Source organism: Apus apus, chromosome Z (genome assembly GCF_020740795.1).
Source record: "Apus apus isolate bApuApu2 chromosome Z, bApuApu2.pri.cur, whole genome shotgun sequence".
Lineage (NCBI taxonomy): Eukaryota > Metazoa > Chordata > Aves > Apodiformes > Apodidae > Apus > Apus apus.
The window spans coordinates 59,953,495-59,978,936 of NC_067312.1; the positions used below are offsets into that span (position 1 = coordinate 59,953,495).

General features: G+C 42.0%; 1 protein-coding gene across 8 annotated transcripts in view; it reads right to left on the reverse strand.

Annotated features, from left to right (window-relative positions):
- Positions 1 to 352: 352 nt before the first annotated feature.
- Positions 353 to 25,442, reverse strand: part of SEMA6A (semaphorin 6A) — a 117,527-nt gene continuing 92,437 nt past the window's right edge. For 7 of the 8 annotated variants that reach the window (XM_051642159.1, XM_051642152.1, XM_051642153.1 and 4 more), the window contains 2 exons: positions 24,477 to 24,641; positions 353 to 1,551 (listed from right to left, as the gene is read on the reverse strand). In XM_051642159.1, coding sequence (XP_051498119.1) covers positions 362 to 1,551; positions 24,477 to 24,641 — 1,355 coding nt within the window. In that variant the 3' untranslated portion in view covers positions 353 to 361. The remainder of the gene's footprint in view (positions 1,552 to 24,476; positions 24,642 to 25,442) is intronic. The other variant, XM_051642160.1, reaches the window with a different exon arrangement.

Sequence of the window (25,442 nt, forward strand, 5' to 3'; positions counted from 1 at the left end):
TAATTATTTTCAGAGTACTCTTTCCCAGTTCAGAAATGCGCTGTGCAGCTGGGGTGAAATGTCAGTGTCGTCTTTCACCTGTGTGCTTTTGGCTCAATGTTTATGATGGTGGGTTAGTCTTCTGAGCAAAGAACTGGCGGGTTGTGGGGATGAGCCCTGCAATTGCAAGCCTTCAGCCATGCGTTATATGGCTCGGGTTTAAAAAAATACTCCACTTTTCCCAGAGAGCAGAAATGCAACACATCTTCAGCTTGCAACAACCATCTTCTCAGAGGAGCGAGTGATAACAGTTGCAGAACACTGGTTTTCAAGGGCAACCTCTGGTTAATTGCTGTCCTCCCTCCCCCCCACCCCACTCTGATTATGTACACATGTCATTGGGCTTCATGGACGTGGAGAGTGGAGCAAAGGAAGGTTTGGGAGGTACGTCAGGCTTTAGCGAGGGCGTGCGTTTCAACCCTGACCTTGTCAGTGAGTTGTAGGCAGTGAGACTCGGCTGCCGAGATACAGTCACAGCCTGTGCCTGAGCAGCGTGGACTTGTATTGAGTCCACCCGCTGCGGGGCCGGCGGCGGGTTGTCACCCCGGCCGAAGCTCTGATTGCGGGAGAGGTGGGATGAGTTGGAGGAGTTAGTGTTGTTTCTTTTGAGGGTTGATGTCTGGTGACTTCTTGTGAGCGAGTTTGTAGGGTAGCTTCTCTTGTAGTCCATGCTGTAAGCAGAAGAGTGCATCTCCAGCCGCTTGCTCAGGCCACTCTGTGACAGTGAGGCGCTCGGGGGCCCGAGGGAAGCTTCCCGCTGTGGAACTTTTGGTGGCATGCTGTCGAGATTTTCCACCAAGTTAACCCCATGGCTGGGGCTTTTGCTACTGAGATGGTCCTTGATAGTTTTGTACTCAAGGGTGGCGTTCTGGTCCTCCACAGACATCTGAGCCCCATCGCTCATTTTTGGCTGGTCAACGTACTCATGCTGGTAGCCTTGCTGGGCTATGGGCAGGACCACAACACTAGGAATGTGGCTAGGAGAAGCCCTGAGTGGCAGGTCAGTTGGGATCACGGGGGATGCCATTGGGGGGATATCTTTTGTGCAGGCATTGATGAGGTTCTGGTTTCTCTCCCATTCCCTGCTGCCACGGCTGGGCTTCCTCTTCTGTTGTAGGGTTGGGGTGGACTCAGGGGTTGGCAGGGCAGCCAGGTCCAGATGGTGCTGGTCAGCTTTGATTAACATCTTGGCAGTGCTGCCTGGGGTAGTCAGCTTGCCATTGTGCATCAGAGGTGTGAGGATAGCTTCAGGCTTTGGCTCCTTGGACTGAGTGTCCGCGAAGAGGCCACTGAGCTTGGTAACACTGCTCATGGAGCCACGGCGGGAGTGGGTTAGCTCCTTCTCCTTCCTCTGCACAACAGCAACGTCTCTGCGGCGGTGGTCACAGATGCAATACACTATGATTCCCGAAAAGACAGCCCCCATGACAAAAGCAAGAATAACAGCAATGGCCAACAGGGTGACTGGCACCAGCTGATCATGACCCTTCAGGTAACTCTCACGAATCACTCCTGCAATAAACAGCATACAGTGGTTAATAAATTGAGGAAAAGCTAATTATAATTAATTACTTTGTTCAAAGACACACCCCAAGAGGTTTGTTCACATTTTGTAAGGTGATTTTTGATCATCTTGTCCAAATTTGGAGACATACTGTACCTGCCAGCTACATCTTCCATGTGCAGACTTAGGCTGTCAGTACAGCTTTCAGATCTGGAGATGAAGACTAAAAAGTTCAGGAGGAGGGAGAGAATTTAATTGCAGGGCAAGTGCAATTGGCTTGAAATCCTGGTTCTGGGCAATTCACACCGACTTCAGTAGGTCAGTGATATTATTTCTCCTCCTCTGACATAGCGTTCATTCCTCCTTTCTCTCCACCTGATCTGTCCTCAGCCAAAACCATCTAAATTTTACTACAGTAATCCATTCATATAAAAAAATGAGAGGAGACAGAGCTCTGCAAACACCAGAGAAGTGCATCCCTCATTGTTTAAGGCTTCTTTCTCTGCACATCATTCTGTTATCCTTGTCATGTGTTTTAAAGTCAGTGTCACATGCGTCGCTTCAGGAGGATGCTTAGATAACTATGGAAGATAAAGCAGTGTTGAAATCTATTGAGTCTGCTAGATGACTGTCCTTGCTATTTTCATTTTAAAAGATCTCTCTTGTTCTGAACACATGAATAGATCAACCTCTGTGAAGAAGCCAATGCTTTCTCAGCTGAAAGCCCTGACTCTGAGGGCCTCATCTTATGGTCCTGTGCTGTGGTCAGTGATCACTGTCAAATCTTACTTGTCCCTCCAAACGCCCACTGTCAGAGAAGGCGTCTTTGGCAAAGTGTGCCTCCTCCATCTGAGGTCCCTCATACAGCCTTAATCAATACCATGAAATTCTGAAAAAACAGTAGTTTTTTTCTGACATAGCTGGGCACCAAGCCAGCAACACTAATGAAAAGCAAGCACAAAGCCTCTATTTTGTGCTTCTTTTTTTTTTCCTTTTTTTCCCCCTCCCATTTCTGGTTTTGTTCTTAGTGCTTAACAAGGAGCAGCGACAGCCTGACAAGTTGCTGAAGAAGCATCTCTCCCACCTCTTTCTCCAGAGAGGGTCCAAGTGCCAGGGCATTAAAAACTCCACATACTCAAAGGAAATGTAATCCTTGTCCTTATTACAGGAGAGACAGGAAGACAGAAAATGTACCTTCAAGGCTCTCCTGAGACTCTGTAAAGTTACAAAACTTCCAAGCCATCAATCAACTCCTTCTAGAATAATGTCTTTTCATGTAGTTGGCAGGCAAGGTATTAGTAGTCCAGAATTAGAACCAAATGCAAAATACTCCTGAGAAACTATGTTAAAAGAACATTGAAAAGTCGCCAATATTTCACAGAAACTTTTGATAAGTATTCTAGCCAGGTAAAGTATTCCTTCTATAGTGTATATTTTTGTCCCAATTTAATTGCAGCATTTAGGTGGACAAGGGATATTCACTTACAAGATAGGAACTTCACATTTAGAAGCAAAACAGCTCTTGAAATCATAAGCCCTTGCATGTGACATCACAGCTGCTTGCCACAGAAATTACTGTGCTGTGACAAATAGAGGACTATGATTTCAAAAGGAGAATAAACAGCAAAAGCAGATAATCGCTTAAGAAAAGATGATCCTGATTCATGTAAATGTCTTAATAGTAAAAATATAAGGAGAAGAAAGTAAATCTCAGAAAACAACACATAATTAGAAACAATCTTAAAATTAACTCTTTCTAACAGAATCCTCTTCTAAAGCCCACCGGCTTTTTAAGAGGCAGATTTTTCTGTTCTTTGTCATCAGCACTTAACAGGCAGTCATAGAACCTAGCCCTGTAATTTAAATCCACATACAAAATTGCTGTATATAGACCAGAGGCACAGTCTGGTGGTTACAGCATACTCAGCACTGACTACATCTCACTGCAAAGCTGTTGATGTTCTGTGGACCTTACACCTGCTGATATTTACATGCTACACTGTGCAGCACTTTGAGACCACATTTATTTACACTTGTAAAACTGACTGCAGTCATTAACTGGAGGATCAGAGAGTCTTCAGTGAGTAGGAAGGATGGTCAGGGAAGTGTTAAGTCTTAACCAGAAATGCATTGCTGGAAGTGAAGTTAAAGAAAGCTTCAACTTAAAAAGTTGACACCTTCCATGCACAAACTTCTCCAAGCTATGTCCCTTTGAGCAAAAATGTACTTATCTAACTCCCTGAAGTCTTCCAGATAAGTCATCGTCTGTCCCTTGTCAATCACAACTGATCTTATGACTTCAGGGTCTTCCCACATGTGATATACTATTATTTCTGGCCACTAGAAAAGGCAGACTCATCACCTGATATCCCTCACTCTTCATGGCCATTCTGATTCCTGTAGAAAACCTGATCTTTCTCCTCCACTAACTTTCTGTAATTTCATCCAGTGTCCTTTTGTCTGCATCTCCTCACATCACCATTAATTTTCTCAGTCGGTATGCCCTGTACTGTAACAGTCTGGAACACACAAAATCACCACTTCTTACTCACCTAATGAGAGAGAAGACCCGATATGCTACTGTATTATTCTGCTATACATAATTAATTTTTTTTTCCATCACAGCTTGTAGGTAAGGTACAAAGTGCTGGCTGGTTGATTAGGAGGATTTTAGGAAAAATATTTCCAGACTTTCAAAGTGTTTCAATTCTGAAATAAGCTAGTACTTAGATAAATGACAAGTAGAGTATTTTTCTAGCATGTTAGCTAAAAGTAGTTGGGAGCAAGGAAAAAGTAGGGGATGGTAAATTTTATGTCAATAACATACTTTTTCTAAAGTTATGGAAAAGGTGAGAAACAGACTTGTTGAATGTCTCTCAGTGAAAGTAAAGAGCAAAAAGAAAAGATCAGAGGTGATACAATTATATAGCTCCACTGTATACTAGATCATTGTAAGCATGAAAGAGATGAGGTTTCTTCTTTTCACCAATTAACAAAACTATTCCAGGGATACGACTGTACCTCTATATCTGCTACAAAACAAGTGAAAAAGCAAGACGTGCATGGTGTAAAAAGTATTACTGTATGAAAATACTGATTAAGTTGTTCTGGGCATGTTCTGCTCCTGCTAATTCTAACAGAGAAGAACTTCAGAGGGTAGAAATGTAATTAGGATGAAATAATCACATAGAAATAGAGTTTATAATTCTAAAGAATACATGGCATGAGCATAGCTGAAAAAGAATAATGAGTATCAGTACAACAAACTTCAATAAAGGACAGATAAGGAAAGATATGGAGACTAAAGCATTAACTCCTTGTTCGGCTTCATTTTTAAGCAAAATTCCTACTCTGATCTGAGTTCAGAAATAGAACAAAGTCAGGGAATAAGTGTTGACCAGAACAGAGAACAGAGATATAAATATGTAGGTAATGTATATATTTTCATGTTGCATAAAGGAATTTCTCCCAGGCTGCATAAAGAGCCAGCCAAAGGAACTTTTAAACACTGAGTGCTATCTTGGAGAATGCTGGAGGAAGTATGAGCATCCAGAGCTCTGTAAAAGGACATACATTTCATCTGCCTTTGAGATTAGTCAAAGTGAGGACCTAACAAACAACAGACCTGCCAGTCCAAGTTTTAGAACAAGAAGGACACTGTAACAAGTGATTAAACAACCTATTTAATGTGCATCCAAAACAAATTTGCAAATACTAAATTACATTAAAACAATCAAAAAAATTCCTTTACTTGACAGGATAAATAGCTTACTTTTAATGGGGAAACATAAAGAATGATACCCTTTGACTTCTGTAAAGTCTTCAACTTATTTTCTCAGAAGCAAGAGAAAGTGAGCTAAAACCAGCTGAAAAACTGCATTTGAAAAGTATTGATCAAAAGTCTACCTGGAAAGATATCTGAAGTATGGTGGCTGTCTTAGGAGAACAGCAATTAATAAGCATCTGCAGAAAGGAGACATCAACTCCAGAGGGCCACCAAAGGAGCTGTGTCCTTTTAGCATGTACAATATAAGAAGAAACATTCCATGATACAGCCTAAATTTCTTTGTCTCATTTTTCTATGAGGACTTGGGTAGCAGAGCATCAAGTAGAACTTTACAGTCACATTCTTCTAAGTCTAGGTTCTACATTTCACCTGGCCTTGAACACTTCCAGGCATGAGGCATCCACAACTTCCCTGTGCAACCTGTGTCCCACCACCTTCACAGGAAATAACTTCTTCCTAATACTTAATCTAAATCTTCTCTCTTTCAGTTTAAAACCATTCCCCCTTGTCCTATCACCACATGCCCTTGTATAAAGCCCCTCTCCAGTTTTCCTGTTAGACCCCCTTCAGGTACTGGAAGGCCTCTGTAAGATCTCCTTGAAGCCTTCTCTTCTCCAGGCTGAGCAACCCCAACTCTCTCAGCCCTTCTTCATGAGACAGGTGCTCCAGCCCTCTGATCAGTTTCATGGCCCTCTTTTAGACTCACTCCAACACCTCCATGTCCTTTGGACTCCAGAACTGAATACAGTACTCCAGGTGGGATCCAACAAAAGCGGAGAAGAGGGGGAAAATCACCTCCCTTGACCTGCTGGCCACACTTCTTTTGATGCAGCCCAAGACACAGTTGGCTTTCTGGGCTTCAGCACATTGCTGGCTCATGTTGAGATTTTCATCAACCAACACCACTAAGTCCTTTTCTTCAGGGCTGTTTTTAATCCATTCTCCGCTCAAACTGTATTTGTGCTTGGGATTGCTCCAACCCAGGTGCAGGAACTTGCGATTGGCCTTTCTGAACTTCATGCAGATTGCACAGATCCACCTCTCAAGCCTGTCAAGGTCCCTCTGGATGGCATCCCTTCCCTCCAACATGCCAACCATACCAAACAGGTTGGTCTTATTAGCAAATGTGTGGAGGATGCAGTCAGTCCCTGTCCATGTCACCCACAAAGATGTTAAACAGCACCGGTCTGAGTACTGACACTTGGGGAACACCACTCACTGGTTCTCCAGCTGGACATTGAGCCATCGACGACAACTCTTCGAGTGTGACCATCCTGCCAATTCCTTATCAATTGAGTGGTCCATCTGTCAAGTCCTTGTGTCTCCAATTTATATACAAGCGTGTTTTGCAGGCCAGTGTCAAATGCTTTGCGCAAGTCCAGGTAGATGCCATCAGTTGCTCTTCCCTGATCCACCAATGCTGTTACCCTGTTGCAGTAGGCCACTGAATTTGTCAGGTACTATTTGACTTTAACGAAGCCATGTTGGCTTTCACCAATCACCTCCTCATTCTCCATGTGCCGTAGCAGACCCGTCAGGAGGATCATCTCCATGATCTTGCCAGGCATTGAGGTGACTGACTGGCCTGTAGTTCCCTGGGTCTTCCTTTCTTACCTTTTTGAAAATGGGGGTTATGTTTCCCATTTTCCAGTCAGTGGGAACCTCATGCGACTACCATGACTTTTCAAATATGATAGATAGTGGCTTAGTAACTTCATCCACAGCATCCTTCAGAACATTGGAACAGGCTGCCCAGAGAGGTTGTGGAGTCTCCTTTACTGGAGACATTCAAAACTCACCTAGATGCATTGCTGTGTGATGTACTCTAGGTGATCCTCCTGTGGCAGGGAGGTTTGACTAGATCTTCTTTCAAGGTTCCTTCCAACCTCTAAGATTCTGTGATTCCTTCAGGACGTGCAGGTGTATCTCATCAGGTCCCATGGACTTGGCCACATTCAGGTTCCTTACATGGTCTTGAACCTGATCCAGCACTACAGTTGGCAGATCTTAAGTCTCCCAGTCCCTGCCTTTGCCTTCTGTGACTTGGACAGTGTGTCTTAAGCACTTGCCAGTGAAGACTTGAGGCAAAAAATTTGATGAGTACCTCAGCCTTCTCCATATTCCAGGTAACCAGGTCTCCTGTTTCCTTCCAGAGAGGACGCACATTTTACTATTTTACAGTTTTCCTTTTATCACTGATATATGAATAAAATATGAATATGAATAAAAGCTTTTCTATGCACTCCCATTAAGGCTTATAGCTTTCCTAACCTGATCCCTGAGTCCTTGGACAATTTCTCTGTATCCACAGAATCACAGAATCTTAGGGGGCAGGGTCACCTAGAGCACATCACACAGGAACTTGTCCAGGTGGGTTTTGAATGTCTCCAGCGAAGGAGACTCTCTGGGCAGCCTGTTCCAGTGCTCTGTCACTCTCACAGGAAAGAAGTTTTTTCTGATGTTTACGTAGAACCTCCTGTGTTCCAGTTTGCACCCACTGCCCCTTGTCCTATCACTGGACATCACTGAAAAAAGCCTGGCTCTGTCCTCCTGACACTCCCTCTTAACATATTTGTAAACTTTGATGAGGTCACCCCTCAGTCTCCTCCAAGCTCAGGAGGCCCAGCTCCCTCAGCCTTTCCTCATAAGGGAGATGTTCCACTCCCTTAATCATTTTTGTGGCTCTGCGCTGGACTCTTTCCAGCAGTTCCCTGTCCTTCTGGAACTGAGGGGCCCAGAACTGGACACAATATTCCAGATGCAGCCTCACCAAGGCAGAAGAGAGGGGGAGGAGAACCTTTCTTGACCTACTAACGAGTCTACCTGTCCTTAGACTTGCTTACTGTGTCTGAGTTTGTCTAGAAGCAGCTTGGTCATCCATGCAGGACTTCTGGTATTTTTGCCTGACTCCCTCTTTGTTTGGATGTATTGGTCCTGAGCTTGTAGGAGATGATCCTTGAATATTAACCAGCTTTATTTGCCCCTCTGCCCTCCAGGACTTTATCCCACAGTACTCTACCAAGCAGGTCCCTTGAGAGGACAGTCTGATCTCCTGAAGACCAGGGTAGTGAGCTTGCTGTGCATCCTCCTTGTTTCCCTAGGGATCCTGAACTCAACTATTTCATGGCCTCTGCAGCCAAGGCTGCCCTTGAGCTTCATATTCTCCATCACCCCTTCCTTGTTGGTGAGAACAAGGTCCATCATAGTACCTTTTCTTATTGGCTTCTCTATCAGTTGGAGAAGAAAGTTATCATCAATGCATTCCAGGAATCTCTTGGATTGCTTACGCCCCACTGTGTTGTCCCTCTAGCAGATACTGGGATGATTGAAGTTCTCCCAGGGTGGGGGGTGAGGATCAGGGCTTGTGAACGTGAGGCTACTCCTCACATTCAATAGAGGTCTGTCTATAAAGGGCCTCATATGCTCAGTCTTCCTGGTTGGGTGGCCTGTAGCAGATCCCCACTGTAATGGCCCCTGTCTTTGTCCTCCCTTTAATCCTGACCCATAAGGTCTCAGTCAGCTCCTCATCCATCCCCAGGCAGAACTCCATGCACTCCAGGTGGTTAGTGATGTAGAGGGTAACACGCCTTCATCATCTTCCCTCCCTGTCCTTCCTAAAGAGCCTGCATCCTTCCATTCCAACACTCCAGTTATAGGAGCCATCTCACCAGGTCTTTGTGATGCCAGTAAGATCACACACACGTGTCTAGCTCCTCCTGTTTGCTCCCCATGCTGTGTGCATTTGCGCAGAGGCATTTCACTTGGGACCCTGATGAAGCTGAATTACTGGCTTACCTAATGCCTTTCAGTTTGGGTTTATGGTTAGCTGTCAGGTGGACACAAAGACACCTCTGTTCCAGCAATGATATATGGCTCTGAGAGGTGTACCCCAGACCACATGCCATGTGCACCAAGAACACTTTGTGATGACCTCTGCAGGGAGCTGTCATTGTCTAGCTTCCCAAAATTGCCTGCAACAGATGGTAATGCAAAATGGTGGCACACATGAAACTGAAACACAGAGGTGGGAAATGAAGAATGATGTTTTGGCAGGAAAGTGGGGAAATAACTATCAGGGATAAGGTAATATTTATGTCTAGACCACACATTAACAGCAGTCAGGGAGTGAGTGTCATTGCTGCCTTAAGACTTCACCTCTCTAGCTAAACAAGAGTGAGCCCACTTCCATCTCCAACACCTACAAAATCACTTGAGATTTTCCACAGAACAAGACATTGTTCCAGAAAGGTGCAGTCATTTCTTTACTGTTGTTATTTAAGCATAAAACCTTGCAGTTAATTTATTTCTTCAATACGAGCTTCTCTGCCTGATGTATGTCTCCCTCTGCTCAGACTTGCAAGAAACACTGGTACAGACTCATTATGAATGGAGATTTTTATGGGCTTCAGAACATCTTTTTTAAATACCACTGAATAGGTTTTCAACATGTGTCTCCAGGTGTTAGAACTGTGTTTACAGGCAGTCTCATGCTGCTAAAAGACTACTTCGGCCTGGAAAATCCTTGCAGGTATTAACAGGCTTTCTTCCTCCTTTTTAAACCGCAACAGGAATAAAATTCAGATGAATCTAGAGTGGACACCCTGATTTAAAGGGACAGCAAATCCAGGAATGACTAGAGATTACCATGCATTTTTGTGATCTTGTCTCATTCTTTTCTGGACTCAGTGCCACCAGGAAGAAAAAAACATAGAATCGTAGAACTATTTAATTTGGAAAAGACCCTTGGGATCACTGAGTCCAACCATCATCCCTACTCTACAAAGTTCTCCCCTAAAGACTGAAGCAAAGTAGATGTTGAGCACCTCAGCCTTTTCCTCATCCTCAAACATTCACAGGTAAAGCTGCTTGCACACTTTTGTCTCCCCCTCCTGTTGCGGTGAAGCTGTATTGTTGATTTGCAAAGGTCTGCAACTGAAGTTCTGCATGACTGTCCAGACACCTCCCCCCAGACTCTTCCCGATGCCTCCCAAAGCCAGCTGTCCAAGCCAGCAGTCTGAGATATCCAGCAAACAAAAAGAGGATGCATGCGCTTGGAGAGAAGAATGAGTTTGGTAAAGAAAAAACCTTCAGTTACAAGAGGCCTGGGAATCATTAGAGGTATGAGGAGAAACCATACTTCAAAACTATGAAAAGAAAATAAATATATAACGTGTCTGAAGTAACATGTAACACAGCCTTGGAAAGGTTCTAAACAATCAGATCAGACATAGTCACCTCTGTCAATGTTTTCTGACCCTTAATCAGAGCTATTTCAGGAGCAATCCCTCCAGAATAGGTTAATCTACTGATCACAATGGGTGGTTTTATTTCTCCTTTCAAATGGTTCAAATTACGTTACTTCTCTCCACTTTTGATGAATGCCTGTCGACATGAGTTCTATACAAAAATATGTTTGTAATTTATTAAAAGAGAGGAGATAAACAGGTGGCTTTTTTTTTCAATGGAAAGATGGAGAATTTTCGTTCTTGTACTTCTTTAAAGCTAGATGAATTAAGCAAGAAAGGTGAGAGAAATGACTCTCTCTGAGAAATGTCCCTGAAATGTCCCTGTGAGATAACCTGTGAGTCTTGAAGTAACATTTTAAAAATGGATTTGTTATCTGGTTTTGGTTCAATTAGGATCATGCAATCCAATTTTTCTGCATCACACTGGCCATACAAAACTTACATCATGGCCACACTTACAAATTTTGAGAAATTAGAAACAAGCACTTATTTATAGATGGAAATTACAAGATCTCAACCAGCAAATTTATGCTCAGACAACTCCAACTCTTGCAGAAATGAACAGAAAACAGACCTGAAAAGGTCTTGGACCTCTTAGAAGTTTTTAAAATTGTTTTACTTCTAAGCAGCATCTCTGCAAATAAACCAGTTTATTATATTTACAGGTATGGGAGAAGGTCTGAGATACACAACCTCCTGTATCTGTAATATGATGATAAAGGATGCTACAGTCCTGATGACAGCCCTATTTTATTTGTTCCAGTGGCTAAGCTCAAGGCCAGCTCTTGCACTAGAAAGCTCTTGACAATCTTTCTCCCACTGGCAGATGGTATGCAGTGGCCGATCATTTCGAACTTTCCCAATCTCAGTACTTTCCTTCACCTCTCACCCTTTCCCAGCAAGCAATAATTTTAGATGACTCTGTGTTAGGAAATAAGCAGACATAGCAAGTCCTTTAAAAAAAGTAAAACACAGACATTCACAGTAATTAAACCAAGATGTACAAAATCCAAATGTCAAGGCAAATTAATTCTTTTGTAGCCTTTCTCAGCAGAGGCAAACTTTATGCTAATTTGCATCTTAAAACACAAGTTTCCTTTCAAGTCTGCTGCGTTTCCTCTAATGACGTAAGAAAAGCTCAGTGCACATTCTGGGACATTTCTACTATGCCTAGGATGAGCTTAAACATATCCAGCTGCTCTTATTAGTTTACTTCAGGGGATCTTTCACAGCTGGGTTAAACCAGATTTACATATGTTCAGCTGAATATGCATGATTTCAGGGCTCCAGAGAAGTTGTTGCAGCCTGCAAAGTGAATCTCTCATCTTCGCAGTTCCCATTTCACTGCATGGAGCTCTGCATGCATCAGCTCCTCTGATGGCACAGAACAAATGCTGTATTTTTTTTTTATTTTTTTTTTTCCCCCTGCTGTGGGCATTATGTATTCTGGGCAGCCCAGTGCCTTTCTGGAAGCAGTTTTTATAAACAGTGTCAAGGAAAGAGAAGCTGTCTCTGAGAAATTCTGTGGCTTTTCCTCTCCTTTTTTAGAGCGTGTTTTGAACTATGGCCTTTCTGCACAACAGGGAAAAGTGAAGTTTGCTGAATGTCAACATAAGCAGCTCTGCTTAGCAGGCTGAAGCTCAAAGCAGCCTTATGGATGAATTGGGACTAAATTTCAAACACTGCATACAACCTAAAAGCAAAATTTGTTTCCTAAACAGCTTTGAACTTCTTTAAAGACACAAAAATGGAAATGCTAGTTTTGAGCTACTAGTGTGATTGAAAACAATACAGCTGAAGTAACAAAGGAGCCATCTATTAAACATCCATGACATTTAAATAGCTAGGCTGTATCCCTTTAACCCTATTTCATGAGGTCCATAGAAAATATTATTCAACTGTTGAATATCTATGTGACCAAATCAACTATGTTTACTCATGCACACAGACTGTTGCTGGGTTGCTGGTGAACATTAGGACCATGGCTGACCCTCACATTACGTTTGCTCTTACACAGAGGGAGAATGAAACCTCTTCTGTAATTACAATGTCAGCACTGTTTATTTTGTGCCAGAAAGCAAACTGTGTTAACTCTTCATTTCTCCTACACTCATGTACACTGCAGGTGTAGTCAAAAGCCCTGGACTTCAGAAATAAAACACACCCTCAGTGATCAGAAAAAGACAAGACTGCTTCTTCCAGAAATATTTGCAGGACTGGTGCTGTAGGCAAAAGAATAGCTCATACACGTCTGATGCCAGGTTTATCATTTCCCTCTGTATTGCAGTCCCACAACCTCATCTGTCTTTGAATACATTAAGTGACAGAGGAATTATGACAAGTTTGAACGCTGGCCCTAACAGTCAGCAAGACTAATTTTACTGCTAGTTCTTTATTGCTATTTTTCCAATATAAATATAAGAAGCCTTCTTTCCTCTCAGTTACATTTACTCAAATCCGCAGTATCTGCAGTAAAGCAAGCAGGGTTACTGCAGCCACATCTTGAGGTAAAAGGCAGTATTTCCCTGATGGACTTCTTATTCTGGTGCTGCCATCATCTCTCTCTCACTTTCTTAATTTTCAGTCTTCAGTGGTGGCTTCTTTCATGCATTTTTCTGTCTGTCAAATTTATAGCTCTCTGCATTTCTTGACCCAATTTTTTTATCACCTCCCCACCTTGCATGCACTACATGTACATTCACACTTTGATGCCATAAATTCATTGATGTTTCCTGTCTGTGCATTTTTTAATGTGCTCAGTGATTACTCCAGCCAGTCTGCTTCCCTGGATGAGATGAAGCTGTAGCTTTATCTCAAATGACATACTTTAGCAAGCAGGTATCTGACCCAACTTCAAGAAAGCTGTCCTCAGGGCCAGTAGCAACCTAGCCACAGTAGTGTGTGCAAACCAGGGTCTTCTCCAACCACATTAATAGCCCATCCAGACACTCTCTTGACTGTCCAGCAGCAGGCCAGGCAGATGTACCTGTGTATTTGCTTTACTATGCATCTCACAAGCAGCAGTCTTTCTGCAATACAACTCTCCAGCCTTCCACTCAGTTCTGGTACTGGATCAAACACCAGTTTTCTGGATTTACTGTAGTGTTTGCTTAGTTTTTGCTCATGTTCTTCCTTTAAGCCAGTACTTTCCACTGCTGCAGGGAAAGCAGGGAGCTTGCAAACTACTTCATCAACATGAAGGTACGTGCTAAAACAAGGAACATGACTGGCTTTTTTCCTATCTGTCAACTAGTTCTCAAGATATGTTTACTGATCTACAGATACACAAATTTCCATGTGAAAGGTTAAAGCCTAATCTTTTTCCTATCATTGCAACCCTAACACATTCTATCACAACCTCTTTTATCTAAGTAATATATATTTATTCTCTTCTCTCCTTTCTAAACACAGTGTACGTAAGACCAAACCTTTTGCAGTAGCACAGCTGATGTTATCAAGTTGTCTTGCCATAAGCAAGTAGAGATAAACTGTACTGTCTTTCCAGGTCTTGATGCCAGGTATATGAAAGACCCACTAATTTGATGTTTGTAATTTAGTTTAGTAGAGTGACAACTGCACACTGAGATATAAAAATCCCCCTGGGTATGGAAAATTAATTGGTCTTACTGAATGACTGCCTCAGGGCATTGCCTGTAGTTTGGTCATATTTAGACAAAAAGCATATAAAGTGCTGCAGGACTGTAAGACCTCTTTAAGACATGGAATAGAGACTACTGTTCTGTAGAGATAAAGCTGAACGCTATCTGCAAAAAAGATCAGTGCTCTTTATGTTCTTCATTATGAGCCACAATTGCCCGAACCTCTGGGTAGGCTTTCCGGTGAATCCAGAGGATCAGCGGGGAAGGCAGGCAGAAAAAGGGGCAGAGGGGACTCTGGCTCTGTGCCCTCCTTTGAGAGCCTCTGACTGGGAGTCATCCAGCAACAAATATGCATGGAAAATTGTTGAACAGTTTGATGGGTGCTAAAGGCTGGTGGCAGGAATTATATTTCTCCAGTGCAGGGCAGAGGCTGAACCTCATGGCAAGACCACTTCTGTTAGCTTCTTTAACAACAACCGGTACTCAGTGTTTACCCAGCATTATGGCTTCTGTCTCACTCACACTGCATGATTCTGACAAGGAATTCAGTTTATTTTTCTGATTTAAAGGATAAGAAAACACCTGGAAGATATGTGCCTCTCAAAATACTTTTGAAATTACTTTAATGAAGGCTTCGATGTGCTGCTGTTCAGGAGGTGTTTCTGTGCATGTTAAATTCCCTGTCTGTGCTGATACTGTTTGTGTTCAGTAACTGCAGATCTTTCAGCCTCTCTAAAAAATCCTATTTCTTTCTACATGAACATGATAGTGAGTAACAGTAGCTTTGCAGGGCTTTAAAAATGTGCCTGCTTCCCTCCCCTCACTTTTTTTTTTTTTTAACAGCTGTTCTTTTATTTTCTATCACAATTGTGGGTAAGATGGGCTGGAGCATGAACAAGATGGCACATTATTGACAGCATGCAGCTGGTGTTATTTTCAAATTAAAAAAAATACTTCTTGGGCATATGAAAGAACTGTTTAGTTTATGCCTAGCTGTGACAATGCTATCAAGCTGCACCTTCATCTTAGATTTTACTTCACAGAAGATAGCAACCTTCAGGTGCTGGTGGGAGAGCTACAGTTTATTATCTAGTGCTAACCATTTTGGTAGATGTCGGAGGCTGGCACTAGTCTGGAAGTTATCCACTGGGACTCACTATTTCAGAGTATTACAGGTATTCTTCCTGGCCAACAAAAAGTTGGTGATGAATGTGCTGTTAGACATTTTCAAATGTTTGCTGTATTGCACAGCTGTGCCAAAAATGCCTCTTAATGCTACCGAGCAACTTCTGTATAAACTGCCCTAAGCTCTTCTAAGGCCAATGAAGCTGTTAAAATGTACTTCAGCAGGGGCTCCCACTTATTCTGATCTGCTGGGGAAGGGAGAGCTGTCAGACTATCAGCTGGTGCTTAGAATTCTTATCAGTCACAGCACCAACACCGAATGTACAACTCCATGTACATGGAGCTGTCTGTGTATTTAGTCTGTTCTGGGTACACAAGACTCAAGAGTTTTCAGAAACTTACAGCTTGGCCAATGAAGTTCCTTTTCCCTCACAGGGATGTCAGGGCACACATTTTGATGTAATGGTAAACTTGCACTATCTGCTTCAGAACTTCTCAACAAAATGCCCTTAAGACTCTTATTTGTAACATGAGAATAACAACATATTTTTTCCCATCCTCTTTCTCAGCTACTGGCACAGAAAACCTTAGAACACATTATTAAAACCTAGCAAAAGTCACGGCAACAGTAATCAGATACCAGATAGTAGAGTGTCTCACTAAATGATTATTAAAGTGCTCAAGTTACACCTGCTTAAACATCTGACTAAATGAAGGATATTAATAGGAAAGACTACTTTCCAAACATGAGGACATTTGCTATCTGTATTTAATGTTTAATAAAATTAACATGGCAAAATCTAAATGATGCCCTCTCCAGGTTTTCCCTTTTTTAAAAAATTAACTACATGTTGTTAATCAGTAAGCACCAGCCCATCCTGACATGAAGAATTAAGCTCACCTTTTTTACAGTCTTAAAAAAAAATAAATAAAAAAAGAAGAGTCAGTCAGGATCCTTCCTACATACTGAAAGGGTTGTTGATACCATTCACTAAAAGGTCATCTATATGAGAAGAATGTAGGTGGTAATTTGTACAGAGGCATGTAATTATACAGTTCACAGTCCACTGATCATATTAAAAGTGCATTGAACCAGGACTGTCAATGTTTATGTTGTGGTAAAATTACTACAGGACATCTGACATATTAATTAACACAATTATTAAAACTAGGCACATCCTATATGATATAAATGAATCATTCAAATATCTTCAACAGTATATCGACATTTTAATTGTACATTGGCATTAGCTTAACACCAAAAGGCACTTTCACTTTTACCTACTAGATTTTCTGCTTTTAAACCCCTTCAGATGTCAAAACAGTTTCGGAAATCTCTTCATTAATTGATGAGGTTACTCTCCCAATTCAGCATCTTTGTAAGGCACATCTCCCTATACGCAATAAAATGTCACAAAAATGAAACTTGTTGTTACTTAACATCCTGTCCAGCACTTATGCTTTGCTATTTCCAGATAAAGAGTAGTGGCCCTGTGGGGCTGGCATACCCTACAGCGAATTCTCAGCTCTTGATAAATATGTCAGTGCTACAAGGGTCAAACGAGAGCACGAGGCAGTCCGTGCTCCTCCAGTGAGCTGTCCTCCCTGGGTAACTGTGGATGAATGCAGCTGGGGATCTAGTCCATCAAACAACAGCTCTAAAGCCCTGAACCCTGAGCAGCTGCCTTGACAAATTAGACATGGCTTCTTTTATTGAAAAAGCAGATCAAGGTCCTGGGGCAATGACAGTTTTCGTTTTAGCAAGACAGGCTTCTGCTGCTTATTGCAGCCTGGAAATGGATAGCATGGTTTTAAATCTATGCAGACAGACAATTACAGGTAAAGGATACCTGCTGTGTCCTGCAGCCACATTTGACGAGCTCTATTTTAAACTTCACTCTTCTTTAATTTGTAGGACCCAGTAATTTGGGGACAGCTAGAAAGAAAAGCTTTGTTAAAAGTTTTCATAACCAGGAGTTGCACGTTGACACAACGTCTTCTATTACCAATGATGTCTTTTTTGGCTCCTAAATAGCAAATAATGCTTGGTTTTAATCTTGCTACTTATGTTTCCACTTCTGGTAGTTAAATTTGAAATCCATATTGCTAGCAAAATATAGAAACATTTTGACTTCTGAAAATTTTATGTGATTATATATAGGCATTTCTTTACGTGTGGCACAGGCAGTTGTTATGTGTTGGAGTCCCAGTCCATTATTTTGATTTCCTCATCCTTCCCTATCTTTTGCAGTGAAAACTGTTCCTCTCCTTACACTTTTCGAAAGCTACTATAGGAAATCTGTGACTAAATAAGCCGGGGATCTTTGAAATTAAGATTTAGTCACAGAGGAGAGACACTAAATAACTCCCCTGTGTTCTATTACAATCCACATTTTTATTAAAATTGGCTTAAGGATGTAGTTCTACATAGGGACTTTTCTCCGTGCCTTGTGTTCTGTCTCTTTGCTCCTGTTCTCAAAGAAACTTACAAAAACATAATGAAAAAAAGTTTAAAGATAGTTTGTTGTCAGAAACATCCTTCCATAATTCTACACTTACAATTTTTATTATGCAATTTCCATTTTGTTAACTAGCATTTAGTTTTTTACTCCCATTGTTTGAACCGCAGGATGCAATCTGAGATAATTAGCTGTCTTTAGACCTGGGAGCAGGCAACTTCTACATGCAAGACAGAACAGAGGAAGGATCAGTGTCATCTGTCTGGACAAGTCTGGTGTGTTCCTTTAATCCTGACTGCACAGCTCTCTGCTGCATGTCACAGGATACCAGCGACTCCAGTGTGGTGAGATTGTCAATCTTCTGGCATTATTGCTAGTTATTAGCCTGATCTGTAGCACAGGTATCTGGCCATTAAAAATTCTGCTGAGATATCTGGTCCCATTTAACTGCAAACAATGGCTTTCTGGTATTTATTTGCTATGGAATTAAATGGTGCTCCACAGCAGGTATGCTGGGGTTAGGCTTTGAGACATTCTGCTCCTGGACTAGTTGCCCACTAGGGCCATTCTAGACAAATATAGGTTGTATTGTTTGTTTTAAAAAAAGATTTTTTTTTTCTATTTTCCACAAGCAGATAGTATATGTGATAAATTCAAGTAAGCACCCTCTCTAGAAGCAGGGATGTTTACATTAAGCTAATGCTAATTTACCTAGGAACATTTTAGAAAAAAAAATATCTGTGTGGTTTTGCTTAGCATACACTCATCCAACCAACTACTATTTAAACCTAATGGGAGAAGTAAGTAGTTTTAAATCTAGATGTGGATCTATAAAAGTTTAAATGCACTAAGTCCCGTGTCATCTTGTGTAAGTGAAATCCCTTTGTGAAGCACTACAGATCCAGGTTACCACACCTTTCATTTCAAACTTCTGCCAAATGCTACAGAATCATTGACAGAATCAAGGCCAGTTCCCTACTCCCTTTCTCACAGCATTCATTTACCAGACTGTGGGCAAAAGACTTAAAAGTATAGTAAGCGAAGGACCTAGTCTGATTAGATTTGCATTGTTTCCTCAGCTCTTGATGGTGTTAGTGAACTACAAAGTTCTTGCAATCTGCTTTATGTTTCTGCATACCATCTTTTGAGACATGGGAAAGAACAGCAATGTTTGTGCAGTTTCCTCCAGGCACACATGCTTTCAGCTTGTAGCTCTTCCCAGGCCCCATCCAGGCAGAACCAACTATGGTGCATCTCCGCCTCCTGTTAGCCTAACACTTCTTTTACCATCAGTCAGTTCCTTCTGACAGTGCCAGGAGATTGATGATATGGATCAAATACAGAGTATTTACTTCACCTTTAATATCTAAGGCCTGTCACCTCAGACCAGCAAACACTGACTGAAAGGATAAGTTTTGACAAATTTTGTGCCACTTTAAATCCCCTTCTGAATTATTACAAAGTGCCAGCAGGATAGTAACAACTTCTTTCTGCTTCCTCTGACAAAACACACTTTCAGTTATCTAGATCCTTGCACATATTAGCATATAGCAATATTTTTGAGTAAAAACATACTCTCCAAATGTACCTCCTGGTGAAAAACTCAGCTCTCCTGTGGTTAACACTAGTTGTTTAATTTAAGCAAAAAAGAGTCCAAAGCTTTTATTTGCCACAGATTTTTTCTTGTCTTGTTCCATGTCTACTTGTAAAATATCTTGTTAAATCAGCACTTTACATTTTTTATCATAACTGTACCTGAAGTTTCATATAATTCTGTCTCACTGCAGCAGAATCTGCCTGAACATTTGCAAACTCTCTGGAGACAAGCATTGTCAGCACTTGGCAAATCTTTCAAGTAGCAATAATCACAGTAAAATTTAGTAACGCTACCACTTGTGTACAATATGAAATACCTTCTGGAGTCAAGTTTTGAAACGAAAAGCCCATGGGCTCCCCAACAGCACAATCCTCTCCAAATAGAGAAGTTGCTAATGATGTCTAATTGTGTACTAGAGGAAACGTTGCAGTTATTACTACTACTAATAATATAGATTCTACAATCTAGAAAATAATGTTCTATCAGATACTTCATCTACAGGAGCATTCTTGAGATCCAAACACACCAACATCTCTTAACTCTGTAAACAGTGCCCATCACAGCCCGCTTCTAATCAGCTTTTTACCATTGTTACTTGGATATTGACAAAAAGGCTTGCTAAGGAGAGGAGATACCACCTCATAATTTAATGAGTTTTAAGACAAGTAAGAATACAAACATTAAGCATGCTAATAGCAATGCTACACTTTTGTCATTCAGTGCCCTGCTCAGCCACATCCACCTGAACGCTGCAAAGAAGCTGTATCAAAACCACAAAATCATAAGCTGAATTTGCAGACAATTTATCAACACTATGATTAAAAAGCAAGCTCCAGACATTTAGAGAGCCTGGAGTGAGAAAACGGAGTAGTTGGCAGCATTTGTGCTAATGAGCCCAGGACTTGAAAAGCGTGAGGCGCTTCTTGAAGGGAGGCAGAAAGGACAGGAGGCAGCAGAGAAGGGCAGCAGGGTAATGAGGAGCAAGTCCAGCTACTCCTGAAGAAAATCACTCTGTTTTCTCCAGATAGGCCTCTCTATAAGTGGTACATGTCTACTCCCCCCCTTGTTAGTAAGACGACTACAGAGAGACACTACAGCTCCACTGGGGTGTAGAGGGTAAAGCCTTGGAGTGCTCAGGAGGAGCTTCATGACTGCGGAGGGAGGGAGACCAAGTACAATGGCAGCAGGGGGGGAAGGTTAGATGGCAAGGTTAGGGCAACTGGTTTGAAAAGGGTGAGAAACACATAAATTAACACTAAAACACAGAAAGAGAAGAAACAAAATGTAAACAAACTCTAGAATATGGGTGTTTTTGTTTTTGTTTTTTTTCCTGGGGAGAAGTGGAAAGAGGGGTAGTTTGCCCAATCAGAGCTGATTTTTTTGTTGTTGTTGTTCTGCAATAGGAAGGGTAGATTCCTTAATGGCCAAAAAGAAAATGCCACTTGGATGGCAATGCATAGTTGCCACTCTATGGGTTGCACTACACATTTTCATCTTGGCAAGAAATGTGATGTTGCTCAGAAACAACCTCAGAGTATATTTAGCTAGTAAAGCTGTGGCACACAAATGTCACATTCCCATGAGTCAACCCTTTTAAAGAACCCCCCTTCACGCCCCCACAGATATTCCCCAAGATGCCTGCATTGAATTAAAAGTGAAGCATATGGATGGATGTGACATCATCAAAGCATCCATGTAACCAAAAAGAAAGCAGTGAGTGGATTCTTTACAATTAGCACAACCAGTAAGAAGTTGTAAGCACAGGAAAAGAAAGAAAACACTGTTCAAAGGATTAGACACAACCAATGAAGAACAACACAAAGCACCTTGCAAAAGAAAGGGAAAATGTGTTAAAATAAATAAATAAATAATTTTTTATCTCTGTGAATGTATGGAAGTAAAAGAAATTACAGCAAAAGTGTAAACAAAATATTGATAGAGGGATAGTAAGCATAACATTTTCTGATTTAATTTTGTGTAAGAACTGTTTCCTTTGCCCTTTTAAAACAGCAATCAGTAGCAATTTTGGAGCCAACCGGCTCTGACTGGGCAAGGTAAGGAGTAACAACACAGAAGTAGATGGTAATGGTAAACAACCATGCGGTCACCTCTGCCGCCATTGTTTTGATTGCATGTAGACTGCTTCCAGCTTTGTCAATATTTATAATTAGGCATCAAAGAATGCATGATATTTAAATGACCCTGTCAAGTGCTAATAGGGCTCTTTGGTAACGATTACTCCCTGGGGAGGGAACTATTGAATGTAAGCCACCTCATCAGTCAGTGAATTGAAACGGAAATTATTAGAATCCAACAGCTATGCATTTATTTATATTTTCACTGCATACTCTTCTGGAAGCTGCTACTGGCATACAAGATGCTTTTAAGAGCTAGCTTTCCATCTATTGAACATTGCTTCACAAAAGGTCTGTAAAATAGGGACCCACACATAACAAATAGTGCCATTAAAATGCATCCATGTCTCTGCATTCTTCTGGGTACATAAAGGGCCAGATCTTCCACTATTGCTGGTTTCTGATACTGCTCCCTGTCTGATGCCAGCAGAAGAGCTGGGTTCAAGGACCTTTTTCTTTCTCGTCAGATCTGCTTAATGACATCCCCATCTCTCAGGGTGGAGGAGAGAAAGATATCAGTTACTTTCAGAAGAAGGAACACTGGACTTTCTAAGAAATGTCTTCTCACCTTAAGTGTTTTAAATACCAGATGTTACCAACTGACTGGACAGAAAAGCAAAAAAGCCTTATATTTTGGCTGTCATCAGTATCACTGATTTATTGATGAGAGGGAAGAAGAGTGTTAGGTCGTTCACATGCCATCTTTAGAAGTGCATGCAAGCTTATCTGCCTTCACTCCTCAGCATACAAGATACCCAGAAATCACTTTTTCTGAATTGCCCTTCTACAACATAAGAGCAAGAGCTGAGTAATTACAAAAATGAGATTGATATCTCAAAGTCAGCTTAAGCAGGAATTAGGAATCTTAGCTTTCATCTTCAGAACCCTCAGTCCCTTGCACCCTAAGTTATGGTTTTGACTCTGAGGATTGGCAGTTGCCTGAAATTCTTTCTCTGCTGGGACTCAGCAGCCCACATGTCTGCTGGGTGCACAGGAGCTCTGTGCTTAACTCACATGCAAGCCAGATCACGTTCTAGAAATGCACTTTTTTGCTTTAGATTTGCAGTTATTATCTGAGAATGACTATGGGATCAAGCTCTCAAAAATATTGTTTGAACAAGGCTACTTCTAAAACTCAGCTGAGAGTACAACAGTAAATGGTTGTTTTTCCCTTTTTTACAGGAAAAGCTCCTTGCTGGGAGGTGGCAGACAAGTTTGCATCCTCTACCTGAGAGAATTAAAATCTTCATATTCCACTTCCTGCCATCAAGTCTATAAGCCAAGGCTACTAGATTAATTGTTGCCATGGCATCTCAGGAAATTTTACTGCATCTCCTGCATAATTTGACCATCCTCCTCAACTGGAAAAACACTTCAAGCTTCATCTTTTCAGAGCCAGCCAGGTGATAGCCACTGCCTTCATGGCTAGGAACCATGAAGGTTCTTTGAAGTCAATCCTGGGGAGTTCAGTGAGAAATCCAGGATATCCCAGGACTGTGGGAGGCACTGTGGCTGGGGCTGCTGTGAATAACAGGCGCTAAGTTCACAGTCTGGGTCCAGACTGCTGCCAGCTGTTCATGCAAGACTGTTCTGCAATGTTAACGTGCTCATTACCTCTTGCTGAAAGTCTCCACGGCCAATGCACAGAACTCAAGATTCTCTGGGTGAGATGGAGGGGATGGAGTATGATTTAGTAACCTAACAGTTTGGGTAGACAATGCAAAGCAGCAGGTCTGGCATGTCAGTAGCTTCTCCAGGAACAGCTGATGCTTTTGTCTAATGAGTTTTTCATGTAAAATGCATGAACAATAGAGACTGGAATCCACATTTCAATTAATATTTTAAGTGTTTTATATCAAGTATTCATAGCAGAAAGAACTGAAGCTCTTGTGTGTTCTTGCCCCTGGTGTGTGCCCTAACCACTCAGCAAGTGAGATTTGCTCATACCTATCCTCCTCCTGGCCCACTGAGTACTTAATTAGTCCACAATGAGTGAAACATCTTCAACAGAGAAGAGATTGAAAGAAACGATCTAAGAACACCCTCGAGAAGAATAACAAGGACCCAGATCTCTCTAGTCAGTGGAGCTACTTGAACCTAAGTCCCCTATTTACAAAGGAGCCATTGTAAACTCTGAGACATGGATTAAACGGAGCTTGGAGAACAATGGAGGGCCAAGCTGAAATGAGGGGCCACCATCATCCTTGCAGTGGAGAAAAGCTTCTCCTTCTCTAAGCACGCTCAAGTGGCAAATTTAGATAATTCTGTCTAATTTTCTGTATGTGTAGCTATGGGGGACTGGAAGCCAAATGAGAGGGATGTCACTTGTATTAGACCCAACTGTGCTTCAGCACAGGGCTGAATACTGTGAAACCACTCCTAACTTTTCAGTGCTTTAAAAATGCAACAGAGAATCGCTCTCCACCAGCAGTCACCTCTGTATCTTTCAAAATACGATAATGATCTCTTCAGCCCCATTCTCAAAGGTGCTTGATGCTCAGGCCTCACTTTTACTGCAATGGTTAAACTAAAGTAGACATTTAGTATCTCTCTCTGTCCTCAAGAGACGGAAATAACATGAAATGAGCTGAGATCTGCTGTGCTGCCCTGGGAATTCAGACAACAAGGCAATATAAAAGTGCACCCTCAAGAACAATAGGAAGCTGAGGATCTACCTCTGCCAGACAATGGGGGAGATCAAGCTTAAAGAGAGCTAAATCCCCACTATTTCCCTCCTTCCCTTACACATGCAAAACACATACTGCAAAGGCATACGCTTCTGTTTGTTTTGTGTGGTTTCCTCAGGCAGTGAATTATCTAGGGCTGAGTCTGAGATTGGCTGTTTAAGTTTCAGGCTTTACAATAAGCTTTTAATTATAGCACAGGAGTTTTATTACATGTTACTCTGAGCCAGCTGGAAGCAGTTACACTTCAGTCCTCCACCCCCTCCCTCCTCACCACAGAATGTCATTTCCAAGGCCTTACCCTTCTTGTCTTGATGATTATGGGATGAAACTGCCACATATGGATCTGTATTTTCAGATGAACCAAGCGGATCCTTCCAATCCAGCATGCGTCCCCTAGCATCATAACCCTGTCGAGCGCGAGAGTCAGAAGTGGTGGTGCTTGGGACTAAGGAACTGGAGTGTCCTGTTCATATTATAAATACAGGTAGGGAAGACAAGTCTCATTAGTCACTTACCACGCTACCTCACCGCCCTCAGGAATGTACACACTGCTTTTCTTCTGTGACAGGACATCTTGTCTTAGTCTGAGCAATGTTTCAAAAGCCCTGCAAAGTGCTGCGCCAAGCAAACAAGAGGATTTGAACCTTCCAGATCAGTCTGGCAGAGGGTGCTAAGTGGTGCACACATGTCTTGGCCTGCCACTGAGTTCACAGTCGTGTGCTTCTACTCAACAGAGCTAAATCTGTGTGGAAGAGAATGAGCACACCTCATCTGAGTCAAGCATCCTTTGGGGGGATTCAGTACACGTGCCTGACCAACACTGAAGTGTCAGTCCATGCTGTCTAGTACTGGCTTCATTAAATAGTAATTTTAAAAGCAATTTTAAATGGAACAACTTCTAATTTGGCCAAAACTGAAGGGAAATGCCAGCAAAACTATAAAATGGTGATGTCAGTGGCTCTCTATCCCATGGTCCTGGAGGAATGAAGGACTATCTAGCACGAGCATGCTGGCACCACAGCATCACCCTCCTGATGGGAAACGTGCAGTGCCCATCAAGCACTCACAGCCGCCTGCACCTTCACCATCAGTCCTGTCTGTGCTGATGGTCCAGACTGGCTGTGAGATGAGCATGAAACTGAACATCACTTCCGCTCAGAGTGAAAGTGAAGACAATGCCTTTTTATGTGGATCTGCCCAAGGACCCACAACTCCAGCTGCTGCTGCCACAGCCTCCTCTTAGGACAGAGGTCTCACAAGCCCT